This window comes from Stegastes partitus, unplaced genomic scaffold, assembly GCF_000690725.1.
Source record: "Stegastes partitus isolate 25-593 unplaced genomic scaffold, Stegastes_partitus-1.0.2 Scaffold288, whole genome shotgun sequence".
In the NCBI taxonomy this organism is placed as follows: domain Eukaryota; kingdom Metazoa; phylum Chordata; class Actinopteri; family Pomacentridae; genus Stegastes; species Stegastes partitus.
The window spans coordinates 183,909-203,460 of NW_007578019.1; the positions used below are offsets into that span (position 1 = coordinate 183,909).

General features: G+C 40.8%; 1 protein-coding gene across 1 annotated transcript in view; it reads right to left on the reverse strand.

Moving 5' to 3' along the window:
• The window catches only part of LOC103358057 (girdin-like), a 23,227-nt gene extending 7,278 nt beyond the window's left edge, over positions 1–15,949 (reverse strand). The window contains exons 1-18 of the mRNA XM_008282864.1: positions 15,887–15,949; positions 15,709–15,800; positions 13,987–14,092; positions 11,243–11,312; positions 10,662–10,720; positions 10,479–10,562; positions 10,255–10,395; positions 9,825–10,006; positions 8,347–8,428; positions 7,244–7,402; positions 6,820–6,966; positions 6,488–6,632; positions 5,111–5,758; positions 4,812–5,017; positions 4,522–4,716; positions 1,628–1,758; positions 1,377–1,515; positions 1,122–1,295 (exon numbers count right to left, since the gene is read on the reverse strand). Of these exons, the coding sequence (XP_008281086.1) occupies positions 1,122–1,295; positions 1,377–1,515; positions 1,628–1,758; positions 4,522–4,716; positions 4,812–5,017; positions 5,111–5,758; positions 6,488–6,632; positions 6,820–6,966; positions 7,244–7,402; positions 8,347–8,428; positions 9,825–10,006; positions 10,255–10,395; positions 10,479–10,562; positions 10,662–10,720; positions 11,243–11,312; positions 13,987–14,092; positions 15,709–15,800; positions 15,887–15,949 (2,823 nt within the window). The remainder of the gene's footprint in view (positions 1–1,121; positions 1,296–1,376; positions 1,516–1,627; positions 1,759–4,521; positions 4,717–4,811; positions 5,018–5,110; positions 5,759–6,487; positions 6,633–6,819; positions 6,967–7,243; positions 7,403–8,346; positions 8,429–9,824; positions 10,007–10,254; positions 10,396–10,478; positions 10,563–10,661; positions 10,721–11,242; positions 11,313–13,986; positions 14,093–15,708; positions 15,801–15,886) is intronic.
• Between the last annotated feature and the right edge of the window lie 3,603 nt (positions 15,950–19,552).

The window sequence follows — 19,552 nt, forward strand, 5'->3', positions numbered from 1 at the left end:
GAGAAGAGAAGAGAAGAGAAGAGAAGAGAAGAGAAGAGAAGAGAAGAGATAATGACAACAAGTACGGTAGGCAGTGTTAGATTTACAACAATGTGTGTTCTATTGTCAAGACTAAGTCAGCAACAAAATGAAATTCTGCTGTGCAAAGAAACCAATAATATAATCTGGTTGCAACTGAATGCTATAGTTGCTATTCTGCTACCCAGCAGATAAGCCAGACCTGCACAGATGTTATCACCAGCGATCACCAAACAGTGCATGCTGGTTAGACTTCTGTCTGTCTTGATCCAAACTCGTTGTGGCATCATTTAAGCAATGATAACATTGTTCTCCAGTAACTGTGTGGCCTCAGGGCACAATGGGAAACGTCAGGCTGATCTAGCAGCTGATTGGCGTAGATGTTGGCTGAACAATATGATGTTTGATGAAAACTTTTCATTAATTAATTTACAGAGATTTTAATTTCACTGGTCAGATTTTGAAGGTTTGATGTTTGATTGTGATGTTTATCAGTCAGAGAGGCTGAAAACATTCAGATCACATAGTAAACTGTACACAGTATAGTTCTAGTCTGGTCTGATTTAATTAAAGCAGTTAGCAACGCCGACATTTCTGGATGTGATGTGATTACTGTTATACAAATAATTCCTGCACAGATGTTTCAACCCTGACATTCTGAATATCTGACAGATCAGTAATAAATGAAAAATACTTTATTCATCCCAGAAGGGAAATTCAATTAATAAAATATAATAATAAAAGCTGATGTCTTGTATTTCTATCTACTGGATTTGACTATTTATCAATGTTTTTGTTTCTATTTTTGTAGTTTGAGAAGGGCAGGTTGGGTCATTTATGTAAAGTGCCAAACTGATCTGATGCTGATTTTCATGACAATTCATGTAAAATGCAGACTGGACCATAAAAAAACATCACAGATCACTTGTATAACACATCAGTTATTACAACTATTGGGGACCATGTACAAACTTATATGTGTCTGAAAACATTTTATTAAATAAGTTTGTTCGTGTAAGTTCTCATACAGATTGAAGGCTGCTGAAAACTGTTTTACTTCAGTTCTGCCTGTTCTCGTCCACTTTCCAGTCGAGCATACTTACATTTCTCTCAACTTCAATGAGGTGGTCTTTGAGCTTCAGCAGCTCCTTGGTAGCCTCCTGGTTTTCACGCAGCCACTCGCTCACAGCCTTGCTGCTGTCTCGTGGAGGGGTGGAGCTGGATGTCGTCCACTCCTCCTCCTGCCTCTGCTGCAAGGCCTCATAGCTCAGCTTCACCTGTGTGACTAGATGAAGTCAAACACTGCGGTCTGGACAGAATAACAGATCTACAAAGCTGAACTTTACAACATGACTTACAGTTTTTAGCTCCTGGCGCAGCTGCTGGTTCAGGGAGGAGGATTCCTGCAGACAAGCCTCCAGAGCGGCCATCTTGTCATCTTTAATCTGCAGAGACTTTTTGAGAGATGCCTCCAACTCTGACTCCAGCATCTTGAACCTGCTGCACAGTGAGAGTAAGAAATTTGGCATTACAACCCACTCATTTGTTATTAAATTCTCGTCAGTGGTAACAGGATGGAAAGATATAGCTCCAAGTTGCATGTATGCACCTGTTGTCTGGTGTCTCTTGTTCAGCCTGCTGTGGACTTTCCTGGTTCAGGACCTTCATCTCCAGCTCATGGGCCAACCTCTCCAGTTCATTGTCTCTCTGCTGGCTCTTCAGCTTCTCACTCACCAGCTCCTGAAGATGGGCAATAGATCCCAATTACACTCAGTACATTTTCAACCATACTACCAACATGGCACCAGAGATGGAACCTATAGGATGGATTAATGTGAGATTTAACACATACATGTGTGTCGTCCCCCCCCCCAACAGGGTGAGAATTAATCGCTTTGTTGATTAAATACCTGCAAAACTTCAGATATTCCGACCAGTCTGTATTTTGTGTAATCAGCACACTAAATAAAGATGATGAACATGGTAAACATCACACAAGCTTAACACCAGTATTCCCATTGTGTGCATATAGACATGCTGATGTCTGCATTTAATTCAAAGCACCACTGTGCATACAAATAGTCTCATAAAGCTGCTTCCCCTTGTTGAAAGCAACATTTTACTGGTAGTTGGATGAATGTAATTTCGTACAAATTACAAAAGCATTGGCCCAAATGCTATCTCTCCTTCGTACTATAATTTAGGGGCCAACCTAAGTAATTAATTTACAATAGATTCGATGGACCACCGCTCTAGTGGCACTCTTACACATGTGGACAAAATTGTTGGTACCCCTCGGTTAATGAAAGAAACACCCACAACGGTCACAGAAATAACTTGAATCTGACAAAAGTAATAATAAATAAAAATTCTATGAAAATTAAGCAATGAAAATCAGACATTGCTTTTGAACCATGGTTCAACAGAATTATTTTTTAAAAACTAATTCATGAAACAGGCCTGGACAAAAATGATAGTACCCCTAGAAAAGACTGAAAATAATGTGACCATAGGGACATGTTCAATCAAGGTGTGTCCACTAATTAGCGTCACAGGTGTCTACAAACTTGTAATCAGTCGGTCGGCCTATTTATAGGGTTAAAAGTAGTCACTGTGCTGTTTGGTGACATAGTGTGTAGCACACTAAACATGGACCAGAGGAAGCGAAAGAGAGAGTTGTCTCAGGAGATTAGAAAGAAATTATAGACAAACATGTTAAAGGTAAAGGCTATAAGACCATCTTCAAGCAGCCTGATGTTCCTGTGACTGCAGCTGCACATATTATTCAGAAATTTAAGATCCATGTGACCGTAGCCAACCTCCCTAGACGTGGCCGCAGGAGGAAAATTGATGACAAATCCAAGAGACGGATAATACGAATGGTAACAAAAGAGCTCAGAACAACTTCTAAAGACATTAAAGGTGAACTTCAAGGTCAAGGTACATCAGAGTCAGATCGAACCATCGGTCGTTGTTTGAGCCAAAGTGGACTTCATGGGAGACGACCAAGGAAGACACCATTGTTGAAAACAAATCATTAAAAGGTCAGACTGGAATTTGCCAAACTGCATGCTGACAAGCCACAAAGCTTCTGGGAGAATGTCCTATGGATAGACGACAGAAAACTGGAACTTTTTGGCAAGACACATCAGCTCTATGTTCACAGATGCAAAAATTAAGCATATCAAGACAAGAACCCTGTCCCTACTGTGAAACATGGAGGAAGCGCTGTTATGTTCTGGGGCTGCTTTGCTGCATCTGGCACAGGGTGACTTGAATCCGTGCAGGGTACAATGAAATCTCAAGACTATCAAGGTATTCTAGAGAGAAATGTGCTGGCCAGTGTCACAAAGCTTGGTCTCAGTTGCAGGTCATGGGTCTTGCAACAGGATAATGACCCAAAACACACAGCTAACAACACCCAAGAATGGCAAAGAGGAAAACATTGGACTATTCTGAAGTGGCCTTCTATGAGCCCTGATCTAAATCCTATTGACCATTTTGTGGAAGGAGCTGAAACATGCCGTATGGAGAAGGCACCCTTCAATCCTGAGACAACTGGAGCAGTCTGCTCATGAGGAGTGGGCCAAAACACCTGCTGAGAGGTGAAGAAGTCTCACTGACAGTTACAGAAATCATTTGATTGCAGTGATTGCCTCAATAGATTGTGCAACAAAATATTAAGTTAAGGGTACCATCATTTTTGTCCAGGCCTGTTTCATGAGTTAATTTTTAAAAATAATTCTGTTAAACCATGGTTCAAAGCAATGTCTGATTTTCATTGCTTCATTTTCATAGAATTTTTATTTATTATTACTTTTGTCAGATTCAAGTTATTTCTGTGACTATTGTGGGTTTTTCTTTCATTAACCCAGGGGTACCAACAATTTTGTCCATGTGTGTAAGTCACGATTATTTGTATGGTGCATTAAAAACAATAGATGCGGTGCCAAGGACAAATAAGATTGCATATACACCAAGTTACAAAATGAAAGTATGGAGTACATTTACCCGAGTAACTTAAATATTAAGGGCAAGAACCTATAATATTATATACTATTACCTGAGTAATATTAAAAAACAAGGTTTAGACGCTACAAAATTGTACAGAAAACCCAAATATTCCTTTAAGCAAGCATTTGGCAACAGTGTGGTGTTAATATTCAGACATAAAACTGAAAGAATAGCTGTCATGTACAACAAAAGAAAGATTCCAAACATCTGGCAAATTTACTTTCTCTGATGAAGTAATGGAAAATATCCTTCATCGTATTTTAATTTGTTTTCATTTCTTTTTATCTTTAAATAAATAGAGTCGGCTTGTGCTCAGTTATTTGTTTTGGATCGTGGTACATTTGGGGATATTTTGAAATGTGTGCACATGCAGAATGCTATCAACACTGAAGGGACACACATGCTCCCTGCTGATGTGAAAAATATCTAGAAAATCACAACATTATCTGTTAAATGCCAGGATAAGAGCAAACTCCTTATTCAGTTCACCTCTCTGAGGGTTGCCAGGGTCCTCTGGTCGATAGCAGCTTGCTTGGTCAGTTCTCTGTTGTCTCTCTCCAGGCCTTTGACCCTCTCAGCAGTTTCTCTTAACCCCTCCACCTCCTTCACTAGAAATCGCATCTCCCGTTCCAAGCTAGCCATGCAGACATTACTGCTGTCTAAGTTGGCTTCCTGGATTTCAGCCTGGAACAGAGGAAAGTAGAACAACGGTGATTTTAGTCAGGCTTACTGATTATACTAGCAACTGACCATTTTCCCCAGAAAACGATACAGCATACCTGCTGCCGGAGCCGCCGATTTTCTTTCTCCAGCTGCCTCTTGTCTCTTTCCAATGTGGTGGTTTCATGCTCCAGGTTCTGCTTCTCCATTTCCAACTGATCGAGGCGTCTTGCAGAGATACGAAGCTCCTCTAAGGTGGCCTGCAGACTCTGGTTCTCTGCCTCCAGCTCCTGAACCTCTGCCTCCAGACGCTGAACTTTTCGGTCTGAGGAGGTGAAGGAGGGTAAAATAAATACACTCATTTGCACTTATTTGATTACATGACTACATATCTGTTTATTTGATCTATAAAACTCACCGGTGTTGTCGAGGGAAGTCTGTAGATGCTGGTTAACCGTGTCCAAGGTCCTGCACTTGGCCTCCAGCCGCTGTGTGTGCTTGCTGGTGTAGGAGGAGCGTGTTGGCAGACCTGTGAAGATGCTGTCATGGCAGGGACTGCTGCTGTTTGAGCCAGGGGAGTGATCGCGTGAACCAACGAAACAACGGAGCCTATTGTGATTGTTCTCCAAGACTTCCAGATCAGACATCACTTCTTTGAAATGGTCTCCACTACTTCCTTCCTCTAGCTGCCCTTTCTCCTGAATGTGAGGGTCTGGCGTGTCTGTGAGGAGGATCTCACCCTGGACTCCCTCCAGCTCTTCTCTGTGGAGCTGCTGGTGGCAATTTGAATTTCCATTCAGCAACTGTTGCGTTACTGTACTAAGTGGGTGAGTGTGGTTTCCTGTATTTGAGCCAGAGTTTTGCAACACGGAAGATTCATCTGCTGATGAGGCACCATTCTTGATGCTGCAAATCACCTGCTGGTTACGTTTGGCTTGTCTGTCGCTGTTAGTAGTAGCGGCTCTGAGCTCCTCGATGGTTCTCAGGAGACTTTGGTTCTCCTTCTCCAGCTTCAGCATCCGACTTCGGGTCCTCTCGCTGACCTCCTCACTCAGACTCTGTTGGCCTTCAGACAAACACATATTGGCAGTTAATTTTTGGCTTTTAGAAAAGTGAGACAAACAGAGTGAAAGATGAGCAGTGAACAGATGTTTGTTTTTTTTGGGGGAGTGTTCATTGCTGATAATTATGTTGTTCTGCTATTTTCACCTATTATGAACTTAGCTTAGCTGTGTTAGCCTAATAAATTAGTATTATATCTGTAGCAGCACCCTTCGAAATACTTTCTCCTCTTGTCAAAGATTAACCTGAGAGCCAAAACAAACCAAATCTTACTCAAGAATTGATCTTAATTGGGTGCCTGATGGCTCAGTGGGTAGGGTGGGTGACCCATGTACAAGGGCTATAGTCCCCAATGCAGCGGCCGTGGTTCGATTCCAGCCAGCGGCTCATTTGCTGCATGTCATTCCCCCACTCTTTTCCCTATGTTTCTCTGTCACTCTTTCATTGTCAACTATCATTAAAGGCAGAAAAGCCCCAAAATAAATCTTTTTTATTTAAAAAAAAAGAACTGATCTTAATTGATCAATTATTTAGAAAAATAGTATTCTGTATCTATATAGTATTCTTTCTGACCCTGGTTCTTGCATCTTTCAAGAAGATAAAACATCTCATAGATGGAAGCAACCCAACATGCACCTAAAAACTTAATTTACAAATCCATTTCTTTATATACCCTCCCTGTAGCATCCATTACTACGGACTCATATTACTTCATCTAAACACCAGCTCTCACCCTGGGAGTTATCGGTGGTCTTGGAGAGCTGCTCTAGCTCCCAGCCCAGGTGTTGGGACTCCTCCATGCTCCTCCTCTGAGCCAAACACAAAGCCAGGTTCTCCTCCTGCAGCTCCTCGATGCGCCTCCGATCCGCCTCCTTCTCCTGACGCAAAAACACAAACTATTATCAGAGTCATGAGAACAGAATCTGCACAGGCACTCAAAGGACTAGATGAGCTTTAAATCTAAAAGAGGACTTAAGGATCTAATGCTGGATTAAAGATAATTTTGAATTATATTTCTATCAACACATAAGTAAGAGGACTCCACTTTGTTTACAGATGCCTGACCTGCTCCATGTCATGGACTCGGGCCTTCAGCAGCAGACTATGCTTCTCCAGCTGGTGGATTTTATCTGAGCGGGCCCTCCAGCCTTCCAACTGATCCTCCAATACCTCTTTGGTCTCCTGGAGCACCCTGTTATCCTCCTTTAGCTCCTGAGACACAGAAACACATTTATGTAGTTTGTATTATGCACTAAAAGTTATTGCATTGCACATTTCTTGTCACCTCCATCTTTTCCTTCAGACATTTAATGAAAATAATTATCTAATTTGTAAACACACATTTTTCTTTTGATATTTTGCAATCTTTTCACCTCATCATTTATATATTCAGCAATATTTCTAGAGAGTATCAGTTATATCCTCTTCAAACAAACATTGTCAAAACTCAGGTCTCAAAAAACTGGTAAAATATCTATCTTGCATCAACCTCCACTTTGGCCTTGTAAAACTCCATCTTGTGCAGTTGGTCCCTGTAGCGTCCCACTTCACTCTCCAGCTTGTCGGCCTTGACGGCTCTCTCTCGCAGGGCGTCCAGTTCGTCCCGGTAGGTTCGAGCTGCACGTGCATCCACAAGCAACTGGGAGTTCTGGTAATGTTTCAGAAAAGATAGCAGATTATAGCAAAACCCCAAAAGCAAATGCAGCTCTGCAACCCTTAGGGTGGAAAAACTTTTTCGGCCAAACTGGGCTTCATCAAGTGTCTCTGATCAAATAGCATGTCAGTTCAATACATTAAAAGCTGCACTAATCAGTGCTTGTATATTAGCAACAGATCAAATTACTACAAGTATTTTAAAACATTTTGCAAATAGTAACAACCCACCATGCTACTGCGCATATTAGCGTCTTTAAGGTAATTGTTTTGGCTTCACAAGCCATAACTTTACAATTTGGTTTAGTCTTCCCAAACTCCTAAATCTTCTTTAAAGATACAGCAAAACAGCTAAAGCAAAATGTTCAACACCGAATGGCTAACAGACTAAGTTAACAATAAACTGTTAAAGTGTTAAGTTGCTAAAACGCCAGATATTGTTCTCAGTAGCTGTTAGAGACCAAACATGGAGCAAAAAGAACAGAGAATACTTGCTTGCTTTTATTAGGCAGCCAAAAAAACATATATATTACATAAATAAATCCTAATATTGCTCCGTTTTTGATGGTGTGACCTCTGTTGTGACATGTTGTAATTTTATCCTGGTGAGCCATGATACACACAGGTGTTAACTAAATGTTGTGTCAGTATTTGCTCCAGTACTTGCTCCATATGGCAAAAAAACGACAACTCAATGTTGCTTTCATTTCCAGTAAACATTTGGATGTATGTATGATGCATGCAAACTAGCACGGCCATCTGAGCCACAGAGCTTAAACAGTCCGTGTTCAGAGGTTTAAATGTGCTGTAATTAAGCGCCTCCCTGCACCAAAGTATGGTGTTCATTAATCTGCATAAGCTGCAGAGAGGTCACGAGTTTACTGCATGTCACCATCACAAGGAACCGTGATTTATTCTTTGTGTTCTCTGAATTCAGACCTCCTGCTGGATCCTCTTCAGCTCGGCCTCCATGTTCTCCAGCTCGTGTCTGCAGTCCAGCATCTGCTCGCTTTTCTCCTCGCTGGGGTCAGGAGTGCAGTGCAGAGACACGATCAGGTAGGTATGTTAGTATGAAGTAACACATGTCAAATGGAAACATTAAAATGTAAATAGTTCCACACCGCTGCTGTTGCTAAAACTTGCCAAGAACAAACATACACATGATTAATTGTGACATAAAGTTTCTGACATAAAACTCAATAAACAGCATTTTATTTTCCTTCTCACATGTTGATGAAAAAACAGATGTGTGTCATTAGAGGGATGTTGCATATTCAAGATGGATTTTGTATACAAAACGACAATCTGAGGCCAGGGCTATTAAAAAGTGCACTATCGAGTCAAGCCCGATGGCTTTATGTGATATTGTGTTTGCTCAAAGGCAACAGTATGTGAATCTGAGTGACTCAACAAGAGAGGACAATACAGCAGAGAAGATGGAGCGGACAGTAAAGACAGAACTGAGAACCTGATCAGATCAGGGTTAGCGTGTGTGTTCGTGTGTGTGTGTGTGTGTGTGTGTGTGTGTGTGTGTGTGTGTACGCAGTCTGCAGAAATGCAGCGCAAATGTGGGTCAGTGATAGTAAACAGCCATGGAACCTGCCAAGCAGGCATTAATGTGGGCCAAACTCCGCAGGGCATCTCTTATCCTGTAGTATCTCTCTGCCTCGAATTCATTCTCTATTGGCAGCTCCAGAGAGGAAAGGCCACTTCTTTACCAATAACCACCCTGCAGAGAAACTTTATAACATTTAACCCAACAGGACTTCACTGTGAGAGTAAAGCAGCTAACATCAACTAGTGCATTGCTTTATTCTATAAACATTTTGGCAATATCTGACTTTTGACATAGTTTGTCATCATAATCTCTAGAAACGTTACTTCAGATAATCTCAAATTATACTGACTGCCACATAAATGCACATTTTAGAAAAGGCTGGTTATTTAATTGACACAGATGTTGGTACTCCTTTACATTGCTGGACAATTTATGTGTATTAGTTTAAAATTTGGTAATTTAAACTACAACCTATCACACAAAACATAAAGTGAAGGAAGCCCTTTTTAGTCACAATATATTATACTGGATATATTTACACTAAAACAATAGGTGATATATTTTCACTTGCAAACTTATTATATCTCAATTCAACAACTATCTTATGCATTGTTTGCAGTGAGTTGCAACTGAAAACAAAACAAAACACAATAAACGGTGTCTACATTTGTAAGGCAGCGTTTTTTTTGGTTCTTTTAGTGACTGATATTTGATGTTTCATGTTGCATATCGATGCTTTATAAAGTGAAATGTTTCTGTTTTCTTGCTTTTGTAAGATATGTCTTAACATTTGAAGCCCATTTTTTGTCGGTAAGCAAACAAAACTATTCCTTTTCTGTCCTATCTACCAGCTACTTACAGTTCTTGTCTGAGTCGTCTGATCTTTGCCTTGGAGTCCGCTAACTCCACGGCCAGGTGCTGCTGGGCCCCCACCTGCTGCTGCTGCTGCATGCTGGGAGAGTAGCTGGCGGATTGCGGGCTGGAGGGGCTATTGAGCAAACTAACCACACCTTCCTTTTCCTGCATTAACTCTGCTATCATCTGCAGAAAGCAAAGGAGGAGAAAGCAGCAGGTTAGAGATTATAGTTAGAGAAAACACACTCAGTTTCTACTTAATATCTGTGTCATCAGTGTAAAATGTAAAAGCTTGCTGACAGAGAATTTGCATGTGTGATTATACACACTTCCCACACAAAATGCAACTTCATGTGCAAAATATGTTTAGAGTTGGGCATATACTCATAGAAAATATACAGTTAATACTGTGTGTATGTGTGTGATTTCGGTACCTCAAGATGAGTATCCCTCTGCTCCAGCAGGTGTCGGAGGTGTGTGGCCATGTTCCTCGCCACTGCCTCCATCTCATCTGGGTGAACCTCACTGGACTCCAGCCACTGCAGATCCAGCACGTTCTCCTGACTGTGGGTCACCTGGTAAACATGGGAACGTATAGTCAGAGATATTAACACATCCACAATGAAATTCAAAGCACATGTGATAAAAAGTCAGTTACCTCCTGAATATGTGCAGCTATTGCAGCTTTTGTATCAAAGTCAAGCGTCTGGATCCTCTTGATGTACTCCTCTTTCTGCTCACACTGCAAATATGCAAAAATGCACACAAATGTGACACACTTGCCTACCAACAACCATCATACAAGTTTATCTTAAATGTCAAACAGTCTGTCAGTGTTTACCTGGACTGCACACCCCAAGAGTAACAGCAAAACTTTCCTCATTTCATCCAGACTTTGTTCTATAAGGAGGATGTAAAAGTGAATTATTTTAAATGAAACCTATTGGACTGATGCATGGAAGACTGCGGGCATGAATTTAAACTGAATAGAGTGCTGGCTAGTGAATTTGGGTCACCACTTGCCAAAGCCTTGCCATCACAAGCCAGTGTGGTTATCAGGCTGATAGTGTGCAGTTGAATTAAACTTGTATCAGAAAATGGCTAAAACTGACAGTGAGAAAATATTGAAAGTATTTTAGCTTTAAGAGCATTTTTCAAGACTGTCATTGTTGACTATTCAGTACCAGAAATCACTGTTTTCTAAATGCAACCACAAAGAACAAAGACAGTCTTCATCTAATATTTCAATTTCGAACAAGCACATGACAGTAAGTCTGCATTACATTATGTATTTATGGGAAAACAAGCAGTGTGTATTGAGCATCATCAAACTAATCAGAATTTCTGCCAAACACTAACTTAGCAGCTCCCATAGAGGGAAGAGATGAGGGATACTCATCAAGTAGTTTTAAAAGAGCATACCACAGTAAGGAGTTCTGCCAAGCAGCAACACATTTGGCAAAGGAATCATGATTAATTGCCTCAGATTATCCTGCAAAAAAGAAAAGAGAAACAGGAAAAGACAGGAGAGATGGGTAGAGAGCGAAAACAAGATGAGGATAGAATAAAACGCTTCTTGCAGCAGAGCCAAAGTACTTGAATGGACAGGGACGTATGTATGTACAGCACATAGCAGCTGCTTAAACACGTATAGAAACACAGCCAACAAATGGGTGAGTGGTCTGAATGGGTGGATGACAGAGCCAGTTTCCCTGGTGTTGCGGTGAAATCCTCCAAATCTCTGCGGTGCGGCCTTGTTTTAGGTTATGAGTGGCTTTCACACAGCATGTGCAAGTGCTGGTGTGCACATGCAGTGTAAGAGGGACTGTTGATGGCTCAACGTGAGGAACAATGAGCAAAGATCGAGCATCTATGACTCACACATCCAAGAAAAGCTGCAGTTGACTAGAACTGTTTAGCCCTTAATGCAGAAGAGTCTATCTTGCAACTATAGTGAGAAACTTTTAAGAAAAACTTCAACTGCCTAGCTTGAAATTTCTCATCGTCCTCTTCTTTTGTATCTTTTGTACCATTATGAAGTGTGGAACTGAGAGTGATACAATGACTTGCTTCTTCCTAATGTTAGTTTTCAAAGAATTAAGCTCGTTGTTGCATTTTCTGACTGATCTAGTGGGTTTTGAGGGACATTTGACACTCATTTGAATGTTGTGCTTTTCAGCTTGATCTGAAGCAAAATTAGAAGTGTGAAACCTTCCCCAGACTGCAGTCTAGGGCGACAGCCAACCTTCTGATAGTAAAAGGCAGTCTTGGCCTGGTTAGTTTCTCATGTGAAAAATTAGGGGTGGTAGCATATAGGCATAGGAGGAGGGCAAGTTTTGAATCGAAATATAGCTAGACAACATCATAGAAAATCATACTGAACCAAAAAAGTCAGCTTTTTCCAGGCATTTAAGGAGAGAATGAAAGAGAGAGGCTATACATGAATGGGTAAGTAAGGCCGCTAAAAGACAAAGAATCTGCAGCAGCATATAAAAGGATCATTAACGACAAATTTCTTGCTACTCTACAAACCAATCAACTATAGGGAGCTGTGGCCCTCATAGGTGTGGGCAACATGTGTACCATGTAAAGTTCTTCAGTGCACTTGCATTAATACAACGTGTCACCAAACTAACCAGACTAAAGGAAAACAACGAAAACATGACTCCATATGTTGTACAGACTTATACTTTTTCTGACTTTTCAGATCACCTGACCTTCCCTCTAGTGTCACCAGCAGATCAAAATGGATGAGACATTTACCTAAGGCTACAAACCGACAGCAGCTAATTTTTGACCATGACCTTTAGTTATCTCTTGACTTGTCCTCTAACTCCAACACAAAGCTCACATTTGTGGTTTTGAATGAAAATCTCAAACAGTTGTTGGATAAATCACCTTAAAATTTAGTTGGTCCTCAGAGGATGAATCCTGATAACTTTGGTGATGACTGACTTTTTAATAAACTCCTTCATCAAGTCATAATTAAAATGGTAAATGACCAATGCTAAAGTTAAAGTAAGGGGTAGTTAAGACAGATCTCTCACCAATCTAGCACCAACTATGATGAAACATCCTTCACTTATATGGTTCTTATCTACTCAAAGCACTTTACAGTGTTTCTCATTCACCCATTCACACACCAAGGACAGTTCAGCGTGAGAAGCAGCTAGGGACAAAACCACCAACCGTGTGGCTAGTGAACAACTCACCGTACCGCTTGAGCTACAGACACAACATGCTAATATGCTACACTAATGTGCTAATTTTGGTAAATATCATACCTACTAAACATCAGCATGTAAGCCTTGTCATCATTTATATACAGTCATTAACTTTTAGCTCAGAGTTCCACTTGTTTTTCAACCAGTGCTGCAGTCAAGTTCTTCAACGGACCTCAGAGAATAAAAATACCTATAAAAAGACTGCAGCAGGTCACATGTTGCCCTAGATGTACTTTACTTCATTAAGAGTCAATTTAATACAGGCCAAAGGCACTAAAACTGCAGTTTTTCTTAAAGACAAGCCTGAAATAAATAAACTGCATCTGATTCACTTCCTATCAGGTCATTTGGAGTAATTTAAGCAAGATTATAGTAAACCATTCACAAAATAATTGCAGACAGTCAATGCAAACACAATGGAAGCACAGACTAGATGTGCTGCTGTTGTGATGTCCCTTCATCTGTGGTAACAAAATAATAAGAAGCCACTGTTCCTTCTCTAAACTTCATTGTCCTGTATTCTGTGAAATTGCTTTTCCTGAGATCTTAAGTCGTAAATTGTATTTAATTAATCAGTCACAGAAAGAAAATCCAAGATTTCCACTTCGCTGGTGTCTACCAGTGAATCTCGTGACTTTATGCATCACTCCAAACTAAGCTGTTTCTGTCTGTGGCGCTCTGAATTCACTGCTGTGCTGATTACACAGATGTCGACACTGCTGATATTTAGGCCATGTCTCTTAAGAAGAACTAGTTGAATCTGCGGGGCCACAAGTGCTACCAAGTGACTCTGTGTGTGCGTGCATGATGCAAAGTTGAACTAGAATCCAAAATATATCCGATGTAAAAAGGGATTGAATGCTTAGCAGCATGTAGCTTGGATGCATTATATAATGTCTAATATGGCTAAATTAATTCGGAGGGGAAACATCCAAAACTCACCAGATAATAGGTCTTGATTTGCTGGACAAGAAAGTTGAGATTGTGGATCCTCTGACTGGGATCCCTGCTCACTTTGTTAGCACCCTGAGGTGCTTCTGAGGGATTTCTGAAAACGGGAAACAACATGAAGGCATTTTACTTGACGTTTCTTGCTATTCCCATACAAACAAATGGCTGTTCCTGGAATGGGGTGAGAGGAAGCTGCACACTGGTAAAAGTCTTGGCTTAGGGATCATCATGAAAACATGCATGAGGTCGCTATTCATTCCTAACTTTAGCCTGAGTGACGTCAGTCCTTTCAGACACCGAACTGGAGTGTTTTGGAGCCAAATGGGGTGGCAGTAGACTTTCCATCCCAAAGAAATGCTTCAGCCAGATTCTTAAAGTGTTGGCTGAAGCATACTGTAGCATTATCACTTTGTAGACCTTAGTATAAGTCAGATTTCACCTTGTTGCTCAAGAAAGGACATCTGATGTTGCTGACAAAAAGACTGAGAAATAAATGGACCTTATTTGTGATCATTTCTATTCCATTTCAACGTTTATTTACTCCAAATCTGGGAAAAATAGGGAGACAGACTCAATGGTTGAGTTAAGTTGGCCTGTGCATCACTATTTTCCCTCTCCGCTCTGTTTGTCCTGTTTCTGCACTGTTCCACCCTCCTTTCTGTGTCCTAGTGGCACTAAACACCAGGCCATAATCCCAGAGGGTCTCCCAATCCAGGAGATTATCCCGCCTCGTCCCCTCCCATCGGCACAGCATTGTTTTGCATTTAGAGCTTGTTCTTGTGACCCTGGGGGATAAGTGGGATGAATGGACACTGTAGACTTGAGTTGTCTAGACAGCATTACCCACAAGTCCACTGGGTCATCAGTTTTATTTTTTTTTTACCTTCCTTCCTCACTTTGCAACTCCTCAGTTTCACTCAGGACTCTGCTGTCAATGCCTGAAGTGTCATTTTATTCTGACATGACAGCTAAATGCACAAGCACCACTTGTAGTTAGGGTTTGTTAAGGATGAGGGTAATTCCCTTCAGAACATAAGGCAACCAAATCATAATCTCTTAAGTAGCATCTTGACAGTATCTATGATGTCCTTCATGTTTCGGCAGATATTTCTAGTCTATAAAACCAGAAAATATTCATATTTAAAACGCTGCGATGAAAATCAAGGCCAAAATTTAACAACTCATCTATGAATCACTGCAGCAGAATCTTTTTTTTTTTAGTATATATATATATATTTTTCCGTAAAACCCAGCGTTGCTTTAGTTTTAATACCAGTTCCCTTTATCATAGCGTAGGTCCTTCATTCATTAAAATGTATTCATGTAGTAATTAACTTTTATGTTAATTCTAACATTCTTTGAGTAACACCAACCTGTGAGCAATGAGGAAGTTACAGTAAAAGTCTGCTGCAGACTACAAAGATCCTCTTTACTACTGCATGGCAACAAAGCCAGTACTGTTGGTGTCTGGAGAAGAATGCAAGCAGATGATTCAGACTGTATCTGCTACAGATGGCACGAGACAAGAAGATACCTACTTCTCGGGGAAAGACTCAGATGGATGGTTTTGATGGACAATACTGAATAATTTCATGCAGACATGTCCAGGTGCCATATTACAGCTTCAAAACACAGGCCACTAATCCAAATATCCATCTGGACACAACCCGGACAGGAAATATGACAAATGGCTGCAAGAACCAAGTGACTTACATTTGAGTCATTATGTCGTTCAGAAAGACTCCATCCAGCAGTTCAGAGAAATCCAAATGCATGCCTCCATCATTTGGCACAAATGTCTTCACCTAAGTAACACAGAGAATACAGGATTTCAAGGCTGATTTCACAGTTTTTCTAAGGGGGGGAAATCTGCTCCTGCTGCATTACATACCCAAGTGACAAGTGGGCTCAGCATGAACTGGTCCAGACAGGGCAGAAAAACTCCACTTTCCATCGTTACCGAAGGTGATAAAATCTCAACAGAACACCCAGGCAGGTTGAATCAAGACGAGACTAACAAGCAGGACATGCATCTCCTCCTCAGAAGTGAGCCTGGCATGCAGAAGTGCAGCACACATCCATCCCAGATCAGACTCCTGACACTGCGGTGTCGGCGTTTTTTTGGTTTTGTTTTTGGTTTTGTTTCACCCAGAAACTCGTGAGATGTGGCAGTTTTTCACCAAGTCCAAACGTATCCGCATTTTGTCCCGCAGCAGCGCGCACTCACTCATCCTCCTTGGTCCTCTGCTGCAAAGGCATCTGCCGTCAGTCGTCCCAACCCTTCCTCCTCCTCCTCCTCCTCCGCCTCTCCCCTGCTCGTCACACAGCCAGAGTTAGAGTTATATTCAAACGAGTAGATAATTTAAAAAAAAAAAAAAAAAAAGGTAGCCAACTATATAAGCTGTTTTCTAAATTAAACAAGCTCTAGACATATTTAGATGAAGTGATCTCTCATCTTGGGTACATGTTCAACAGCAGAAATGCTAATAGAGCGATCTGACATATCTTTGCCTTTAATCTGTTACCATGGCGACGTCGCCCCCTCCCTCCCCATCAGCAGTAGCAGCCTCTTTTTCACACGACAACAAAAGCATCACTGCTGCTCAGTTAGCACACACACACACCTACACACACACACACACACACACACACACACACACACACACACACACACACACACACACACACACACACACACACACACACACACTCCTGCGTTAGCCACTCAGGAGATTACATTTTTCTCTTCAGAAAAGTCCCAGTAAGTAACACTAAGATGAATATCAATGACAATGACAACTTTTAGTACAGTTGTGTGTGTGTGTGTGTGCGTGTGTGTGTGTGTTTTGCAATTAAAATTATATTTATTTATCTGTTTGCATGAAATATCTGAGCAAAGTTAAATTCCCTCAACATATAGATGCAGTAGTATACTGAATTTACACAGAAACATCTGATTCAAGGAGTCTGCTCCATACTGAAAAATGTTCACATACATTTAAAATACTGTACTTTCTTCATACAGACATACATTCACATGTGTGATCAGGTTTTTCACCCTGAGCACAAAGTCTCCACACTGTGCCAAACTTTGTCTGCCTGCAGGTTACTTATCATGTATAACAGCACCACCTTGTGTTCAAAATTGAAACCAACAGCTTTAATGCTAAAGCATGTTTGTACTCTAAATATATACATAATTACAAATATTCTAATACATCCTCAGATAAACTACTGTCTATGAAATTCTCAAACCTAAAAACATTATTTTATGTCAATATTTAAAACTTAAACATCTTCAAAAAACAAAAAGAGAAATCCAGTTGCTTTCTACTGAAGCTCTTGGGATTCTTCCAAAGACAGATTTATTAGCAAAGCACATTTAAAAGCAGCAAGAGTTGAATCAAAGTCATCTACAGGTAGAAAACTAAAACAAGAAACCTGACTAAAAGATAAAACTAAATTTAACTAATAAAATAAAAAGAAGAGCAAAATACAACATAGTAATCAATAAAGGGTACCAGATTTTTCTTGAAGAAAGATCTTAAACAGAGATTTAGTTTTTACAGTCTCAACAGTTCTTAGATGAAAAAGTCAACTGTCCCAGAAAATGAGAGCAGCCACAGTGAAAGCTCAGTGGCCTCCATTTTTGAGCCTTGATCTTGGAATGTTTGAGAGCTTCAGTGCATAACTCTGTATGAAGATACAAGAGTTCTACTAAATAAGGAGGCACCAACCTATTTAAAACTAAAAACAAACAATGAAGTCCTAAAAGCAATCCTGAAGTGGACAGAAAGCCAACAAACCCGGTGTATTCATGAGCTCTTATAAATCTCTTGTCCTGCAGGTTCACATCAAATTGACAGTTTTTGTAGTACAAAATTCCTTGCTCAGCATAGTTCTTTGATGAAGTACAAAAAGACAAATTTGCACGAAAGAGCAAGAGTTTTAGAACAAATCCACTTTAGTAGGTTGCAGGTGCCTTGTTATTAACTTGAAACAGATTTTTTGCACAAAATAAAGACTATGGATTCTGTTCATGATTACTTCCAATGGAAACACTTTAAAAAGAGCTGTTGGTCAGAATGAAGAGGAGCAGTGACAGCTAACAAGACCACATAGGCACCTGACTACTGCTTTGAGACATCCATCCATCCATTATCTATACACCGCTTAATCCTCACTAGGGGCGAAGGCAGGGGACACCCTGGACAGGTTGCCAGTCTATCACAGGGCTACACTTAGAGACAGACAACCAAGCACACTCCCATTCACGCCTTTGGACAATTTAGAATCACCAATTAACCTCTACATGTTTTTGGACCTTGTGGGAGGAAGCCGGAGAACCCGGCGAGAACCCATGCTGCACGGGGAGAACATGCAAACTCCACGCAGAAAGATTCCGGTGCCCCCACTGGGATGCGAACCGGCGACCTTCTTGCTGCGAATGCTTTGAGACAAATTTGAAAAATAATCATCTTGTCCTTTAATGTGTGAATGATAATGTTGGACTTCTCTGTGTGTGTGATCCACGATGTGCTTGTCAGGTTTTTGTCCGTGAGTTTGCTACAGAGTTCTTCTGCCTCTGAGTGGCCAAAACTGGTTCATGCAGCATTAAAACTTACTATGGTTTAAACTTTTAATTGCACAGATGAAGTGTTACACAAACATCAAATCAAAACTCACTCATGATTTGGTCTGTTCCTATTGTAGGTCGTTTATTTCTTGGACACATCAGAGACGCTCTGTCCTGCCAGTTGATGACTAGATTCATAATGATGCAATTTTCAAAGTGTGCCAGGTTCAATTTGCAACAATCTGCACAAACGGACCTCCTTCTGGGTTTAAAAACTCTGGATTGACTAGTGAAGATGCATCAATATTGCATGTGGTTTGAATTTAACAGGACTTTTTTTTTTTTTTAGCAGAAATGTTCAGTAGTTTGGGTGAAATGTTGAGTCTCGACAGACGGTATCGTCCTTGAGCCGCAAGGATTCTACAGGTCTGTGCAAAACCTGATAACCCGTGTTATCGCAGCACGATATGACAAGTGTCCCATCAGTGTTCAGTACAGTTGAGGTCAGGCGACTGCAGAGGAGAGTCCATGACAGTCAGCAGTCCTTGATCTTCTTTGGTCTCCTGCTGGTGTCCTTACATGCACTCTTCTGTTCCTGCCACAAGTCCCAGTCTTGAATTCATCAGTAAAATAGTAAATAAACTTGAGTCTTGTGATGTTTATTTAGCAATTGCTGTGTCTGGCAGAAAAATCGGCGCAGTGTATCGATCTCCTGATGAGGTGCTGTGCTCCGCCTGATTGTGCTGTGGAAATGTTAGTACGCCACACACTGCCCCTTAGTAACCTTCAGTCTAGTCATGACTTCATGCTGAGAAAGCTCCTCTTTGCTCAGAATAACAATCTGATACTTTGACTTAGTTCTGATGCCACTATCATACAGCTTCTTAGTAAACAGTTGTACTGGAATCCTGAGGACCAGGTCATACAGTCGTCCTCAAATGTATTCATACACTTTCATAAAAGAAAAGGCAAAATTCACAA